The sequence below is a fragment of the Cervus canadensis genome, chromosome 10, assembly GCF_019320065.1.
Source record: "Cervus canadensis isolate Bull #8, Minnesota chromosome 10, ASM1932006v1, whole genome shotgun sequence".
Lineage (NCBI taxonomy): Eukaryota > Metazoa > Chordata > Mammalia > Artiodactyla > Cervidae > Cervus > Cervus canadensis.
Window position 1 is genome coordinate 58,262,240 of NC_057395.1, and position 18,349 is coordinate 58,280,588.

Genomic DNA, 18,349 nt, shown 5'->3' on the forward strand with positions numbered 1-18,349 from the left:
ATTCAATCTATCCCAGCATCAGGGTCTTTTCCAACAAGTCAGCTTTTCACATCAGGTGGCCAAACTACTGGAGCTTCAGCTTCAACATCAGTCCTTCCAATGAATATTCAGGGTTGATTTCCTTTAGGATTTAGTGTGTAGAGTTCCAGCCAAAAAAAAAAAAAAAAGCCAGTGGCAACTTCCATGGGTTTTTATTCCCTGTGATTGACTTTCTGGGTCTTACTTGCACAAAGCCAACATATTGAATCTTCCACCATCTCAGTAAATTTTGCTGAGGCCCAATCCTGGGAGTTTTACATGATCCCTCCTGATCCTTCAGCTCAAATATCACCTCCTTGGTGAGAGTTCCTGAACGTTCCACATAAAGCAGCCCCTGGCCCCACTTCATCACCCCCAGCAGGCCCGCTCATGTAGACTCTACACTGCAGACTGCAGGGATGAAACCCTGTATCCAAGAACCTACCAATAAAGACCTCTGTGAAATGGCTGGTGAACAGGTACACTCCCTGCCACTTTGTTTATAACCACAGAAGACTGGAAACTTTCTAAACTCCGTCAGAACAGGATGAATTATCTGTGCATCATGCACAAAATGACATCCTACAAAACAAGGCAGCTCTATATGAACCAGTGAGGAGCCATCAAGGTGATAAATCAAGTGAGAAGAGTGAGGTGCCAGACTGTGTGTACAAAATGCCACCATTTGGGTTAAAAAAGAAATACATGTCATTGTGTGTATGTGCCTAAAATAGCTCCTTACACACACCTAATTGGTAATGAGATTTGTCTCCAGCTGGGGAGATGGGGGTGGGAGGGAAACACCCTCATCTCTGTGTACCGTTGCATTTCCTCCTGGGGACCCCACTTTATACTAATAATAATAATATAAAAAGCTACCCATTGCCCTGATGTGATCTATCTTCTATGTCTGGCCCCTTCCTTAAAGGCTCAGAATCCGAGGCACAGAGTCCCTCCCAGGAAACTTCCCTTGACCAGCAAACCTGAAGGCAGGCTGCTGCTTCCCAAGACAGACGCTGGAGTTGGAGTGCCAGTCTGGGCTGCCCATCCATCAAGGAAGGGACCTTGCCCAGGCAACTCACCACTTGGAGCCTCAGTTTCTCCATCTGTAAAATGGGGCTGTAATGCCTACATCCTATGGTTGTTGGGAAGAGTAAACTAGTTTAATATGAAAAAGGTCTAAAACAGCAGTTGGCACATTCTACATGCTGGATATGGTAGTATCTTATCCAGACAGGAAAGCACGGGGTCAGAAGCAGAGCCCCTGGAGGCAGCCAGGCCTGTTCTGGAAGCTACGAGAGCTTCAGCATCTCGCTCACCTTTGTCTGAGCCTCTGGCACCTCATCTGCAAGTTGGGCTAAAATAGGATTATTAGGTGGGTTTCCCAGGTGGTGCTAGTGGTACAGAACCTGCCTGCCAATGCAGGAGACATTAAAGAGTTCAATCACTGGGTCGGGAAGATCCCCTGAAGGAGGAAATGGCAACCTACTGCAGTATTCTTGCCTGAAGTATCCCATGGAAAGAGGACCCTGGTGGGTTACAGTCCATAGGGTAGCAAATAGTTGGATATGACTGAACAACTTAGCAAGTATGCATGCAGGGTTATTAGGGAATTAAATAACATGGTGCATATGTGTTTTCTGCAGGTTGTATTACAGTAAGCGTCACATTTTTAGCTGGTTTTTCTGCATTTTCTTTATTTCTTTTTCTTTCTTTTTCCTTCTGACCACGCACACAGCTTTCGGGATCTTAAGTTTCCTGACCAGGGATTGAACCCACACCTTGGCAGTAAAAGTGTGGAGTCCTAACCACTCAGCTGCCAGGGATTTCCCTAGATTTTATGTGTGTGTGTGTGTGTTTTACTAAACCTAAAGTTTTTATTTTCTTTGTAGATTTGATACCAGGTTTTGCTGGTTTTGACCACATTCAAAATGTGGCTTTGCTGGGTCCACCGAGATGTATGGTGGTGATGGTTGAGCCACCAAGTCATGTCCAACTCTTGCGACCCCATTGACCAGGCTGCTCTGTCCATGGGATTCTCCAGGCAAGAACACTAGAGTAGGTTGCCATTTCCTTCTCCAGGGGACCTTCCCAACCCAGGAATCAAACCTGGGTCTCCTGCATTTCAGGCAGATTCTTCACAGACTGAGCTATGAGGGAAGCCCTGTTTTGACCACATTCAAGTTAAAACATTTAAACTGGACAACATGACAGAGAGTGGAAGATCGTCTGCCAGCCACCCTCAACCCCCAGCCCTGGTGTCAGCCTCCCAGATCCCTGCCCAGGACAACCACTTCCTGGGTGCTCATCTGTACTCCCAAAGATATTCTAAGTGTTTACAAGAGTGTGATATGTATTACTTTTGTCAACAATAAAAAGGAAATTGTTTGTGACACTTTAATTCATTCTGTCATCAGCTAGAAGTAGTTAGCAACAATGGATAGTGAAAACAATAATTAAAAGGGAACAGTTGAAAAAATTCTGTCTTTCTAAAGATCTTCTTAAACAGTTGGTGTGTGCCACCAGTGAATTTTTCCTGTTTTGTGGTTAAACGAATATGCATGGATATTCGCGATGCATCAAAATCTCTGCTGGAAGAAAATCAGAATTCCTGGCCAAAGAGAAAAAGAAACAGAGGGAATGCAGGGGGAGGTGGGAGAGCAGCTTCCTACCCTTCCTCGCCTGTTCTCCAGGAAATTGCTTCCAGTGAGAAACTGCACTGATTCCAAAGTTAGGAAACAGGTAAAAACCCTTTTTTTAAAAAATTTTCAAAAACAAAGATAAAAAATAGTTGCACAGGGGTGCAGGTCTCTCTTGAGATCTTAGCACGGGCTTTCTTTACTTATTCATCTAAATATGTATTTTTCACATAATATTTATTCATTTATGTAATTCTGTATTACATTCTGTCATCAGTTAGAAGTAGCTAGCAACAATGGATAGAGAAAACAACAATTAAAAGGGAACAGTTGAGAAAATTCTGTCTTTCTAAAGATCTTCTTAAACAGTTGGTGCTTGCCACCACTGAATTTTTCCTGTTTTGTGGTTAAACGACTATGCATGGCTATTAGTGATGCATCAAATTCTGTATTCATTCATTATTTATTAATTTATTTATTCATTATGTACTTATGAAAGTAAAGCCTATTGGTTTCTTAAAACTTTTAGACTCACATCAGGTAGAAACTGAGACGGTAATCCACCTTGAGGAAGCAAATCCTGTGATCCCTTTGAGTAACGCTCTACCTCTGGATGGCTGACACTCCGGGGGATCCTTTGTGGGGGGAGCTGTCCTATTTGCTGTAGGGTGTTTAGCCATCGACCCACTAGGATGCCAACAGCAATTTTCTCTCCCCCTACTCTTGACAACCAAAAATATCTCCAGACATTGTCAAATCTGGGGAAAAATCACACCCCATCTTCAAGTCCTCAGGCCCAAACATGATTCCCTCCTGGTTCCTCAAAAAGGAATGGCTGGGCTAAGTTGTAATGAAACGGAGCCCCACTCTGGGCCATCACCACCCCCACCTCCAAGAGGAGATGGAGGAGAGGTAGGGGAGGGGAACGGGAGGACTGGGACAAAAATAATGACACAGTGACCGGCTCCTTAGGCTCTGCTCTCATCAGAGGCTAAACATCCAAAGTCAGGGTGTCCGCAGGACCACGCTCCCTCTGAAATCCGTGGGGAGGAGCCTTTCCACCTCTCCCAGCTTCGGGAGGTGGCCAGCCACCCTCCACCTCTGCCTCCGACTTCACGTGGCCATCTCTGCTCATATGTCTGTGCCTCTCCTCTCTCTGTAAGGATACAAGTCATGACGATTAAGGCCCGTGGGACTCCAGCACGACCTCATCTTATTTCCTCACAACACGCCTATTTCCAAATAAGGTCGAAACCAAGGTACAGGGGTTATGACTTGGACATACCCCACTTCTAGGGAGTACAATTCAACTCCTAACATCCGTGAAGTCCCAAAGGCCTTCTAATCTCAGCAAGGGCCAGATGCCAAGACACCCTCTTAAACCCACCGTTTCTCAGACTCTTGCTCTTGGGACCATTCCTTAAGACTCAAGATCTTCCCTTGGAAAATGTTGGAAAGCCACAAGGAACACTCAGCGCATCATGATAGAAGAGAACAAGGGAATCCCCTCATGGTCCAGAGGTTGGGACTCTGAGTTCTCACTGCCAAGGGCCCTGAAAGCCCAGGTTCAATCCCCTGTCAGGCAACTAAAATCCCACAAGCCTGAGACGTGACCTTGTAAACATCCTTACCAAAGCTCTTCCTTGAACACGTTCCTGGAACTAGGCCTTTCAACTCCTCTCAGTTTTCACACTTTTATCCCATCCATCTCCCACATCAAAATGTTATCCAAAAGAGGCAAGAAAACTAGTGTTTATGACGTAATTGAGCATTCGATGAAACTATGGACTCCAGTGTAGTTTTTAAAAGTCATGAGATCAGGTTTGTTTCTGCAGATTATGTTCCATGTCACGAGAAGACAGAGGTTTGATACGCCTTGCATCCATGGACCGTGAACATAATGCCAGCCTGGGTTGGCAAAGCCAGGAAGGGGTCAGGTTTTGGTGACTCCAAGTGTCACCAAGCCTCCCAGCCTGGTGGCCTATGGATTTCAGAGAAGTACACGAAAACTGTCAACTGGAAGAGAAATCCAATGTATCTGAAATCTGAGAAAGTAAATCAACAATGATCAGATCATCAGAGAGCAGAAGCCACCCCTGAGAACAGCACATGGGTGCACTACGGCATTGAAATTTTGAAAGCAAACCTTTCTTATCTCCAATTAAGGAGACAAACCTCACCACCCACTCAGCACAGGCAACTGGAGAGGCATTGGCTGAGGGTCATGGCCACCCCAGGGATCACAGAAAGCTCCCTCACCCGGAAACCATGCTTAAAAGTACCTCAGACTGTTCTTCCCCTTGTAGCCCAGGACAGCTGTTTCCTGGGTTCTCCACCTGCTATTGTTATTCAGTTGCTAAGTAGTGTCTGACAGTTTGTGACCCCATGGACTGCAGCACACCAGGCTTCGCTGTCTTTTACCATCTTGCGGAGTTTGCTCAAACTCATGTTCATTGAGTTGGTGATGCCATCCAACCATCTCATCCTGCCACCCTCTTCTCCTCTTGCCCTCAATTTTTCCCAGCATCAGGGTCTTTTCCACCTGCGGTAAAGGAAGGCAAATTAAACTGCCACTTCACCACCCCAACACACCCGTGGGAAAAGGAAAAGACTAGAGATGCTCCCTGACTTACAAGGATTTGACTTATAATTTTTCGACTTAAGGATGGAACAAAAGTGACTGCCATTCAGTAGAAACCATACTTCAAAATTATAATGTTGCCCTTTTCCTGGGCTAGTGAGACCCTCTCATGATGCTGGGCAGCAGCAAGGGTCAGTGACCGATACACTCACAACCATTCTAGTTTCCACCTTCAGTAGAGTAGTCAACAAATTATATGAGGACTTCCCCTGCAGTCCAGTTGTTAAGACTCCACTTTCCAATGTAGGGAGTGAGGGTTCAATCCCAGGTTGGAGAATTAAGATCCCACATGCTTCCAGGGAAGTCCAGTGGTTAAGAATCTGCCTGCCAACTCAGGGGACATGGGTTCCATCTCTGGTCCAGGAAGATCCCACATGCTAGGAGGCAACTAAGCCTGTGTGCCACAACCACTGAAGCCTGGGCACCTAGAGCTGCAACAGGAGAGGTCACCACAATAAGCCCCACTTGGAAACTAGAGAGCAGCCCCCACTCACTGCAACTAGAGAAAGCCCGCGCACAGCAACGAAGACTTAGCACAAACAAAAATAAAGAATTCAGCAAATTAAAAAAAGATCCCCCATGCCAAGGGGTGTGGCCAAGAATTTAAAAAAAAAGAAAAACAATTGTGATATATTCAACCCCTTACTATAAAATAGGCTAAGTGTTAGATGATTTTGCCCAACTGTAGGCAGAACTGTGTTCTGAGAAGGTTTAGGGTAAGCGAGGCTAAGTGAAGACAATTGATAGGTCAAGTGAATTAAATAATTTTTTAAACAATTGAGGTGTAGGAAACTCCCTGGCAGTTCAGTGGTTAAGACTTGGCACTTTCACTTTCAGGGCCCAGGTTCAGTCCCTGGTCAGGGAAATAAGATCTTTCAAGCTGCACAGCACAGCCAAAAAAAAAAAAAAAAAAAGCTGATGTACAATAATACACTTTGAACTTGAAGCAATTTTAACTTCTGATGAGTTTATTGAGACATAGGCCCATCCTCTATCAAGGATGATCGACCCGGAAGTCTTCAGGCATCAAGCATCCCATACAGGAATTCCTAACAGCTGGTAACCAACACTTACCCCAGGAAAAAGGCAGTGGGTTCCCCACCAGCATTCCCACCACTGCTGAGCCTTAGGAGTTTCTGCCTCTCACCCATCTGTGACCTTATCTTGTTTTTTAATATCCAAATACAGGATCTCAGATCTCACCCTGACACTAGACCCCCAAAACGGAAAGAATGATGGTTGTTATGAAATCATTTCAAATGAGAAACAGACTAATCGTCCCTTTCCTAAGTCACAACTTAAATTGTATGCACATGGAGAGAAGACAGCCATGAAGGGCTATTGACAACACCCCATCTGACCTTCCAGAGAACCTCTAAGTGTCTGTGAGACAGGCAGGCATCTATCTCCAAGGTGCCCAGATGGGCAGCTATCCAGTCTGTAGATGCAGAGACCTGCTGAGTCTCTCTCCTAAATGAACTCTGGATCAGGCGTGTCTTTGAACCGCAATGGGTTTTCTTTCAGTGCAACCATGAGGGAAAAAAGGAGCATCTTCATTCTTCTCCTGGAGTACAAAAAGACTTCAGCAGCATCATGTGTCTTCATAAAAAGCAAATCAACCTGTCAAGGAGCCAGGAAGGCAACAACAGCACAGGGTGAAGGGAAAATGGGGAAAGAAACATAATTCTTACCAACACAGGGCTTAAAAGCAAGAGTCTGTATGTCTGACAGCCTGAGGTTAGAGGCCATGGGAGTCAGACGTGCCCAGAGGGCAGGAGAGAAATCAAGGCAGCCAAGATTTCGGTAGGGACCTCGTAAGGGTGCTCAGTTGCTCACCATGGCATCAGCTCAGAGTGTTGGGAAGTAAAACCTGTTACCACACACTGGACCCAGGAAGCCAGTGGCTGTCCTGCTGGTGTTCGGTGGGAGCAAAGAAAAAGAACTGAGCACTGAGCCAGGCATAAGCCCTGCTTTATGACTCATTGAATCCTGGGTTGACTTTGGGGTGATTCCAGAACATTGTCTGCACGGCAATTCAGCACAGCTCCTCAAAGCCAGCGTCTAGTCCAAAAGCAAGCAGAGATGCTGATAAGCAAATAGTCCTTTTTCCTTCAATCCTTTGCTCCCTTCATCTCCTCTTAACACCCAAGGTCTCACATCTCGATTGAGAAATAACTGCCAATGTGAGACCTCTTTTCACTGCTCTAAAGCAAAGCAATTGTAATCCTGAGATAGCAACCAGATAAATCCAACTTAATGGGAATGTTCAATGGCCAGGGACAAGCTGCCAAGAGCAAAGTATTAGGTTGGCAGAGTTTAAGTTACTTAATAACATCCAATGCCAATATTAAATCAGGAATTGCTAAGCATTTGGTAGAGTTATGAATCAAGGATTATGAGTCTGGAGTTGAAGCAACAGCCTTATCCGACGTGGAAAACCCTTTTGCTCCCACACTCCCTTTGAAGCCCAGCCACTCAGGCCAAACTATAAACATATCACTTCCTGGAGGATGTGCCAGGCCACTTCAACTTGAAACCTAAGGACTGTCGGTGAACATCCAAGATCCTAGCAAACATCCCACAAGCACACAAAGCCCTGCCAGTCTCTTCTGCTCCCCAAGGACAGAAACCCAACCTCTGATCTGCGCAGCAGACAAAATGATTAGAATGTCTATGTGCATGATCATGTTTTCAAAGATGGAGAAATTCCATAGAGAAAACATTCAGGGCACCTACCACACACCTCCACTGCCTGCATCTGACTGAATGCCTAGTCCTCCCAAGGAGGATCTGCCCAAGTCTTTACCCACAATCATCTCATGTCCACTCTCAAAATTTTGATGCAACTTAACCATATGAACCATGTTTCTCAATAAGTGGCCTTACACAAGACAGGATTCCCAAACTGCAGATTCCTCTTATTTGCCGATCAACCATCCCTCACACATCTCCCAGCAGCCGTTATGTCAGGGAAGATGGTACGAAGCTGAGAGCTGCTGAGTGCATGGCATGGGGTGACGGAGCAATCTTACAAGGGATTCCCCTGGCACACAGCTTTGCTGCTCGGCTACAGTCAAACCAGAAATGATCTCAGGTTCCAACCAGACTTTCACAGCTTCTATCGAGAATACTTTTTATTATACAGGTTTCATATACACAACAATTATTTAGGGAACATTTACAGGCAAGGAGTTCAATTCCAAAACTCCATTTTCACCCACACGCACTGTACCTCGAACTGTACCTCTTCGGGGGGTCAGCCCAACAGGAACAAGACAAAGTTATTGCTTTGTGGACAGACAGCTTCAATTAAATAAGAGTCTTCCAGAGTCAAGAACAGAGCTGAAGATCCTCTTAACTCTTAATACCCTGTGTACATACGAATAAAACCTAAAGATGTGTCTTAGATTACCCCGTCACCTTTAAAAGTTAATATTAAAATCGAATCCCATTTCTCAAAAAGTCATAAGAAGTGCACCCATATTTACAGACCCCATTAAATTATGCATAAATAAAATCTGTACACTCAACGCAGTTTCTCAAAATACAGAGCCTCCTCTGGGACTGGGGGATGACAGACAGCAAAAAAAAAAAAAAAATGCTCCATGCCTACCCTTTTCAAGTTTCACTAAGATGTGAAATAAATATGCAAAATAAAGCTTCCATACCTTAAAGGAATGTCATTTCAAAGAGTCTCCTCCTTGAAGAGTTAACTTTCAAAGTTTTTTTTTTTTTTTAAAAAAGAAAAAACATAAAGTCATCAGCAGGCTTTGTTTCTACAAGTTTCATAAAACCCGAAGGGCCCCTTTGAACAAGGGGTTTTAAAGTGTTACAAATGCCACCTATTAACCAGTTGCTAGGTGGACAGAATCCTTGCCTCCTATCGGTATGCAGGACAAGTCTAAAGAAACTACATAAATACTTTCACCTCAACACTAAAAGTTATTGTTGATCTGAATCCCATCAATTTGACCTTTCAACAGCTGAGTGAATGTGAGTTTTTGTTAGCCCGGGGATTTATTTAAAAGGTTCGAAAACTTGTAGCACCACTTCCAGAGTAAGGAAGAATGGGGTTCCAAAAAAATAAAATATAAGCTTAATGAGTAAAGAACCAGCACTTCCAATATCTCGTCCAGAGTTAAGGAGACACTTCAGCACTCCCTAAACACTAAGGAATCCAGGAGGGCACGTGAAGAGCTGGAAATCGACAGAGGCCCTTTTTCATGGGAAGGTGGGTAACAACGCTGCCCCCCAGGTAAGTGGGGTTCCCAGTCTGTCCTGGTCGAGATGATCTGGGAGTCCTTTTCCTTCCAAACTCTTCGGCCCTTGGTTCACCACCCCCTCATTTTACTTCCTGTGCTTCTCCAACTTCTCCAGGGTTTTGCTAGAATCGGCTGGACTCTGGTCTCCGGGATTCATGTAGGATTTGTCTATGACTATCAGGGCCTCTTTTATGTAGTTCTGCACGGCAGACACTGCAGCACAGATGGCCTGGCTGCCAAACCCATGGGTAATCAGGCTGAAATGAGACAAGCAGTTCTGAATGTTGGTCTCCAGGACTGGGGTGGGTCGGTTGTTCCCGTTGGGAGTTCGGTCTTGATTGAGAAGATCTGTAAATTCTTTACACACTTGCCTGTGAAAACAGTCAATGCACACCGCTGAGCTTGAGCTCAACCTTGGCCTGTGACAGGTAAAGAGCAAAGACTAAACTACGTGGGGGTGACACCTGGAGACGAAGAGAAACAGGGGCTGACCTACCCAGTAGGTTTTAAACTGACACCAATGGCCTAAGCTGCTGCACTTAGCACCTATTCTGTTCAAGGCCATAAACTAAACTCCTTTAAGCACTATCTTATTTAATCTTCCCTGCAATTAGAAAAGATAAAAAGGATTAACACCAGAATGCAGTGGCCAAGGTCACCAGGACTGGTAAAGAGGTGGAATCAGAATTCCAGCCCAGGAGAGTGATTTTTTTCTCTGATGCAGTCTGGTTCCTATAAAACAATTCTGTCAAGAACTGGGAATTTATTTCCCTGAAAGTCACTCTGTGATACAGGCTGGTTCATCGGCTCTCTTTTCTGCCCTATTTCCCACTCGACTGGTTCTGCTTCATTTACCATGATTTTAAAATCAATTTACTGTTGGTTTCGATGAGAAACCCCTCAGCTGCATTAAGTTGTTTTGGAGACATTTAATTTGCCTACGACTCCTATACATTCAACTGGGCCGTTTTGTTTTGAAACACAAAAGAGACTTCCCGGGTGGTCCAGTGGTTAGGACTCCCACTTCCACTGCAAGGGACACAGGTTCCATCCCTGGTTGGGGAACTAAAATCCCACATGCCACGTGGTATAGCTAAAATAATTAAGATCGAAAAACATCTTGTTATCAGGAAGCAGAAGGCACATCATCGCTACTGGATATGACAAAATAAATTGTTTCTAACACATTTTTGTAAGACATGCAAATAAGATCAAAGAGTAAGCTTAACTATTTTGAGCTAAATAACTAAGCAGCTGAAAAACATTCATTGTGAGCCATACTCTCACTGTTCTTAGTCTTCTAAATCCTACCCGAAAGTTACCCTATTTGACTCTACTTTTACACTACGACATTCCTTTTGCTCAAGACCCTAACTTATTTAAAGAGCATTTCTTTCTTGAGCACCAGGGGCTGTGCTGGCCTCTGGGCTTCAAGGTCAGAGCATCAGGGCATCAAATTCTCAAGTTTGGATACTTACTGTGCGGCCAACAGCATGTTCTTCCTAGTTGCTATCTCATTCCGCCCACCGAGATGAGGTCTGGTTAAATACTCAGCCACAGATTTACTAGGAAATTCTGCTTCACAGACATAGGCAAAGTCCCGAGCCAAATGAACTGCCTCACCTAGAATAATCGGCAATGGTAACAGACTTTAAGGTGGTTGTGGTCACCACGGCAAACTAGCCCTTCTCCCCTTCTCCAGCACTATCAGTCTATTCAACCCTGAATGTTCACCAGAACAACTGATGCTGAAGCGCCAATACTTTGGTCACCTGATGCAAAGAGCCAACTCACTGGAAAAGACCCTGATGCTGGGAAAGATTGAGGGCATGAGAAGGGGGCAACAGAGGATGAGGTGGTTGAATGGTGTCACCGACTCAATGGTCTTGAGTTTGAGCAAACTCCAGGAGACAGTGTGAAGGACAGGGAAGCCTGGTGTGCTGCAGCCTATGGGGTTGCCAAGGAGTTGGACACAACTTAGAGACTGAACAATCATCAGTCTAGTGGTCATTCTGCATTCTAAAATGAAATCATACATGGGGCCAACAATCCAGCTGGTAAGGAGAACTTCCTGGGTACTTTCAGTGGGTACTCTTCCCTAGGAATAGAGGGTGAAATCATACAACGTCAGGGAGGGAAAACTGAAATTTTTAACTGTTCTTGACCAGTGTAACCCAGTCCTCTGCCCAACCTGAGCAGATCATGAAGATACTCTGTCTCCACGTTTTCACACCATGTTTTCTGTGTCCTTGTGCAGAAGTCAGAAAATTTAAGGGAGGTGAGCATGTTTGTCAAAGAAGCAAACTGGGATAAAATCTTTGTTTTAAACAAGGGTGCCCCATTGCTGGTTGAGCTAAGTCTCTAGAATGTTTCTTTAAGAGGGGGACTTCACTGGCGGTCCAGTGGTCAAACCTCCATGCTTCCAATGCAATGGGGGCACAAGTTTGATGCCTGGTCAGGGAACTAAGATAGACATGCCTCACTGTATGGCCAAAAAAAAAAAAAAAAAGAGGGAGGAGTGTATCCTACCAGAAATGTCAGGAGCTTTACCTACCAACTTGGCCTGCTTACCCCCTGTCTAAGTTACTGGGAGCGGACAGTGAGAAAACCAAGCAGTGTGGTAGGGTGGTGGTGGTCATCTCCCACCTGAGGAACCCACCAAAGTGTCTGATTCCAAGATGTGGAGCTGTTAGAGCTTTACAAAAACCCAGATGGTGGCACCCCCGCTCCCCAATGCCCTCCCTGACTCACTAAATCAGAATCTGAGATCCATTGTTCTGGTGCACACTTTCTCATTCAAGCACCCCAGCTTGGCTGGTGGGGAAACCTTGGGGAGCCACATTTATGCTCCACACACGCAGAGCCCACCATTCTCCATGCAGGACAGCTGGTCCCCAAGAGCATCTAACAGGCAGCTCCTTTCTCCTGGCCCTGACCTCCAAAGACAACTCATAAAAAGGTAGAGCCGGGCCCTGCCAAGTCTCTTTTAGCACCGCGGTGGCACCGCATAAACCAGGGAAAGAAAATGTTCAAACGATCGCCTGGCTGCCAGGAGACCACCCCTCATTGGCTGCCCGGGCCCCCAGCGCCCCGCTGATTGGACGAGGCGCTGGCGAGAAGCCTCTCCCGGCTCAACTCATTCTCCTGCGCGCAGTAACAACCAGCTTGTTTTGTTTTTAAAAATAATTATTTCACTTTTCCCTCGCCCCCTTTGTAAAGGCCGTATTGCATTCTTGGCTACTTTCCAGGTTAGTGGGTGTAAGCCCATTCAAGAAACTGAAATATCACATCCTAACTATCTTAGCATTGGAGAGGGGTACCCATCTGTGGGCCCCATCAGGGTTTTTTTCCCCCTATTACTTTTTTTGATGGGGAAATTAACAAAGGAGTTGTGAATTGGACCAGTCTCACTGTATACAAGGGCTTTTCTCTTCATTGACCATAATCCCAATATTCCACAGCTACAAAAACTAGAAACGGTATTTTTACCCAAAGGAACCAGCTTAAAAAAAAAAAAAAAAAGAAAAGAAAACAACGAAAAAACATGTACCAAATCATTTCATCTTTCAGAAACTGGTTCACCTGATAGGAAATTTAACAGTGATTTTCTGGGGTTAACATTTGATTAAATGACTGTGAGTCACTGCAATGAACACATGGCAAATCATTCCTTGCATCCCTCTCTACTTGTGACTGAGTTGTTTTTAAGCTTTTCTTTAGAGAAATATTAAAAGACACAACACAACACCAACTACAAATACCACAAAACAAACAAAAAAAAACTCCACTGACCTTCCACAAGAGATGTCAGGAGGGTGACGTGAGCCGCTTTCCGTCTCCCGGCTGGAAGATTCAACCCAATCTTATCCAACTTCTCCCGCAAGGACCGGCCACCATTTTTAGACTTGGCTCTAAGCAAAGAAAAAAAAATTCTATTCTCAAGAAACCACTTTAAAATGCTGAAATACCTAAACTGCTGCTATCAAAACAGAAATCTGTCAGAGACCTTCGACATTATATCGTTCCTAATCAAGTGATGCAGGGAGTCCTTATTTCCATAAAATTAAAAAATCTTTCTTAGCATCGCCAGCATTTTTGTTTTTTAATAACAGAACACTGCAAGTTGTACTGTGAGCAGATAAATTTTCACTTGTAGAAACTGCAGCAGCAGCACCCCCCCACACACACACAAAACTACTCCCCTGGGGAGAATCAGACCCATGGAGCTCCTCTACCCTAAATACATTTGCTACCACTTCATACATGGAATCAAATTCCAACCAAATGAGAATTTATTAGCATTGTTTTAGCACTTTTTTCTACACTTGCCACTTTCTAAAAGAGATGAAATGTACTAAGCCATCCCCCTCCCCCCCAGGCGATTAGAATTCAGTGTTAGGTATAAAAGTTACATAAATGTTAAAAATACCTCCCTGGTGCTTTTTTATTTTTCATCCCCCACCACCGACCCAACCACCATGCCCACAACGTGTCCCCATGTACCTTCTGAGAACACCTCCCAGTAATGAGGCATTTAAGCACTCAGGCGGGGACAGCCGCCTCTGGACTTCAGCAACTGTCACTTTGTATTTAGATGTAGAGCTGAGGAGGGACAGTCTTCCAGGGACTGAGCAGAAGACCTCGCTGGGATTCATCACAGCCCCCACCAGCTCCTTCTGACAAGGGAGACTCAGGGGGTTCTTGGTCATGGAAATAGGACCTGTAAATGAAGATCAGAAGTGGCAGTTCCAAGCAAGAGACCTTTTCAAATCACTCACCAAAAGTGAAGGAGCCCTTCGACAGTAACATTGCATGTTGGGCTATAAACTGCAAACAGATTTTTTTTTAAGCTGTATTCCTCAAGATAATCAAATCCAAAATTCACAAGTTAACACCTTGGGAAATTAATTAGTCAAAATCTGGGTTTGCATTTTCTAGCCACTATTATAATCTGTTTAATTAGAACATTTGTTTTCAAAAGACTACTTCTTAACTAAATGGTGATTCCCTCTCCCCACCACTCAAGGAATATCCAAAATTGCAGGACATATTCCAATCATTTGCTAAAATCTTTTAATGCAACTGATCACAGCAAATTTTTAAATACAAATAAATCTGTTCTAAGTTTACTAGGAAATTCAATTTATTTTATAAGGGTTTTGTGTTTTTTTTTTTAAATTTTTCCCAGTTGATTTCAAACAGTTTAACCTCAAGTAACAGGTCATTAACTACCCTTGATTTAGGATGACTATCTTTCCCAGCAAAACCAAACTGGTAATCCTGGCTAGATGTAACTTAATTTCATGAGCCACTCACTCACCAAGTAATCCCATTTTCCAAACCTCCTCCCCCCTCATCCCAGCCTAAAACCAAGAGATCACCCAGCCCCATGCATTTTAAGGCTGTATGTTTCGTAGGCCAAACTGCTTCCCACCATCTTCTTACAGATCAGAATGAAGGCCCTTTACCTTGTATTTGAAATCAGGAATAAAATCACAGCAACCCATCCAACAACTAAAATTGTCACAGGACCAATCACTCCACTGATTTTCCAAATTAAATCACAGGCTTAACTCACTCTGGAGTTCTTTCTGGAGCATTGTACAAACAATCTCAAATCCAAGAAGTGACACTCCCCAAGGGAAAAAAAATTAGCAAGTGACAAAACCAGAGATTGAGAGGCAGCACCCGAGAGCATCTTTTCCCATTTAGATCTTAAATGCCCTCTCTTCTCACTCCTAAAACCTACCTGCCTGTCACTCCCTCCACCAAGTCAGATGTCCCAAGTCAGATCCCAAAGGCTCCACCTTGCCAATAAGTTAATAACTTCACAGCGCAGTTAAAAACCAGAACAGGGTAGGGTGCGTGGACCAGAGGAAGACAAGGACTGTGGCTCATTGCGTACCTTTGCGAATAACTGTCTGATCATGCAGAAGTAGGTGCTGGTCGTCCACATTCTGGGGGAGAAATGAGAGTTTCCTTAAGTTCGGGGAGAGCCTGGCGGGGGGACCGGGGGCCGGGGTAGGGGTAGGGGTGGGGGGGGTAAGAGGAGAGACGCGGTGGGGCGCACAGATCCGGGCCGAGGCGCTCACCTGCACGTCCTCCATCGGGTGTGCCATGTCGTGGAGCCCCAGGTTCTCGGCCAGGCCCGCGGCGTCCAGGGCGTGCGAGTGGGGCAGTAGCAGGTCCGAGCGTCGGTAGGCCTCCCTGCGTGCGCTCACCGCGCCGCCATCCAGTCCGGAGAGATGGGGCAACAGGCCGGCCGGGCGCCCGTGGTGCGAGGGCAGGCCGGCCCCCTCCTGGCTCTGGCGGCCCGGCCAGGCCTGCTGCTGGCTGCCGGTGGGCGCGGGCTGGTGCAAGGGATTGATGGCAGCGGCGTACGCCTCTCCAAGGTGCGAGTAGGGGTCGGCCGACTGAGAGTAAGCCAGCTGCTGGTAGGGAGGCGGAAAGTAGGGGGGCGGCTGGTATTCGGCGACTCCGGTATGGGAGAGGGGCGGCGCGGGGCTGTAGAGATGCTGCCCGGCAGAGGAGAGGTGAGGCAGGCGCGGGTTTCCATTGCTGCTCGCGTCGTGGCGATCCTGGGGCAGAGAAACCGAGACCCGGTTAGGACGAAACCCCGCTCCTGCGAACTGAGTGCAGCCGCCGCGCTGGGCCTCTGGCGCCCGGGGACCCACTGCTCCCGCCCAGCCCGACCCCGCGGGGCCCTGCCCTCGAGCCAAAAGGCCCCTGGGGGAGCAACGTGCCCCGGGGGAACTTCGTTGTCAACCGCGAGTCTGCAGAAGAAAAACTGGAGAAAAGACCTGGGGGAAGGTGCCCCCGGGGCCCGGCGGCGAAGGTCTGGGCGCTCTGTCGCCCGAGGCTATCGGGGGCTCCCAGTCCTCATCCCAGGTCTTGAGGCGGGAGAAGCTGAGGCAGGGATCCTGGGAGAAGGTCTGCACGCTGCGCAGAGCGCGATCGCCCACAAGTCCGCACATGCCAGCGTTGTCCGCCAAAAAGTGGGGAAGAGGCGCGCGCGGATAATGCGCGCCGCGCAGGAAATGCGCTTTTTCCCCGCCCCAGGCACCCTCCCTTCCACGCCCTCAGGACAAAGACCTCCGGGCGAGAGACCCTCCCTAGCCGGGCCGGCCGCCCAGTGCCGCCCCAGGGATTCGGGGTGGAACCCGCTGGAGCCAGGCGTGCGCTCCCGGACTACCGATGCGGGACCACGGCGGAGTGAGACCGTCCTGCCCGACCAGCGTCAGTTTCCGCATCAATCCGACACACAAGGAGGAGGAAGGACCCCGAAAATTGGGCAGCCTTGCCTGTGCACGTTCCCTGGCCCCAGGGCTGTCCGACTTAATTCTGAAAGGACGTGTCGCCATGTGTCCCCGGGTCACAGGGGTAGCGGGAGCGGGGGCTGGGGAACCCGGACAGACAGGACGCCGTCGCCCCCTAGCGGAGGTGTCCGGGCCTGCAAACGGGAGCAGCCCCTCGAGGTGCCCCGGACGCACGGCTCTCGCGCGTCCCCGCAGCCACCGCTCGCCTTTCTCCCGGGGCCCAGGCGCACGCCTCGCGCTGCCTGCGTCTTCTTCCTCTTCCCGCTCTCCGCCTCCCTCCCTCCCACTCTCCGAAACTCTAGCTCAACCTGTCCGACAGGATGGAGCACTCCCGAGCGCTTACGGCCCCATCTGGCCTCAGCGCGCCCCCCCTCCCCAGCCCCCACTTCTCTCGAAAGCCAAACTTCTGCTGTTTTCTTGTCTCCCCGAGGGGGTAGCGGAGCAGGTGACAAGCCCGCCTCGGAGGAGACTCCGCAAAGGTGTCGCCGGCAGGTCGTCTCGTCTAACGCCTTTGGACGGAGGTTTCGTGCGTAAAAGCCACCTCTAACAGTTGTAGACCCGGCGCTCTTCCGAGAAAACGGGAAGAAGGGCTGTTTTGCTTCGCGTGAAACCGGCCGGTAAGCTTTGTGGTAGGATCTGCCACTCTCTTTCCAGGCCCTTTCCCGAGGCTGGATATTTAGGGAAAGGCCCGATTCGGGAAGGGGACCGCGGAGAAACGCACTATAGGGGGCGTCCGGAGAAGTGGACTCTGTCCCATTGAAGGGCAAGCGGTGGGTGCCTGTTCGCGGCTCCTGCGCCCTCGCCCCCGACCTCGGTCCAGTGGCCCCCGCCTCCCGGACTGTACTCGGGTGGGGCCGGGCTGCGCCCCTGTGCCCAGCTCACCTCGCAGTCCTCTTCATACTTGACATTATCGGTTATTTTCCACAACATGGCGTCCGGCGTCCCCCAAAACAATCGCCAGTTAAATCCAGGTTCCCCCCACCCCCCGAGCGGTAAATCCAAAATTGGGGTCACGGTGGCCAGGCGTCTGCCGCCGCCCCCGCCGCGCGGGCCTAGCTGTCCGGGTCACTGGGCGCGCATCGGCGGCTCCGCGATTGTAAATGCTGCCACCGCGGGTGTGAAGACCGCTGCAGGGGACCTGGAAAGCCGCGCCCGCACTGTGTGTCCCGGCGATAGCCGGGGGATCGGGGAGCCTTAATGAGAAGGAAATTATCATAACTCCTCCCCGGGGGCCGGCGCGAAGGCCCTGGCGCCGGGCGGGGCGGCCCCCAGCCAGTCCCAGCCTAGCTCCGCCCCGCACCCTGGCCGGGCGCCGCGCGGAGTCCCACGCTGCGGGGGCCTAGGAGCAGAGTCCAGTGGAAGGTACCTCGCTGACGGCCGCAAGCCTGAGGCCAGGGTCACGCCTGCCATCAGTCACCCTCACCTCGCACACACCTGAAACTGGCAGAGCTGGGAAAAGGGATCCGAATCCAA

General features: G+C 48.0%; 1 protein-coding gene across 3 annotated transcripts; it reads right to left on the minus strand.

Moving 5' to 3' along the window:
• Positions 1–8,405: 8,405 nt before the first annotated feature.
• Positions 8,406–18,038, minus strand: TFAP2C (transcription factor AP-2 gamma). Of its 3 annotated transcripts, none has more exons than XM_043480307.1 (7): positions 17,759–18,038; positions 15,653–16,138; positions 15,466–15,517; positions 14,064–14,280; positions 13,353–13,471; positions 11,039–11,183; positions 8,406–9,931 (listed from the first exon to the last, which is right to left on the minus strand). In XM_043480307.1, the coding sequence occupies exons 1-7, from the start codon at positions 17,804–17,806 to the stop codon at positions 9,646–9,648; spliced, it is 1,353 nt and encodes a 450-aa protein (XP_043336242.1). In that variant the 5' UTR covers positions 17,807–18,038; the 3' UTR covers positions 8,406–9,645. The 3 variants fall into 3 exon arrangements, with proteins under 3 accessions (XP_043336242.1, XP_043336241.1, XP_043336240.1); XM_043480306.1 differs by lacking the exon at positions 17,759–18,038 and adding an exon at positions 16,862–17,744; XM_043480305.1 differs by lacking the exon at positions 17,759–18,038 and adding an exon at positions 16,361–16,850.
• Between the last annotated feature and the right edge of the window lie 311 nt (positions 18,039–18,349).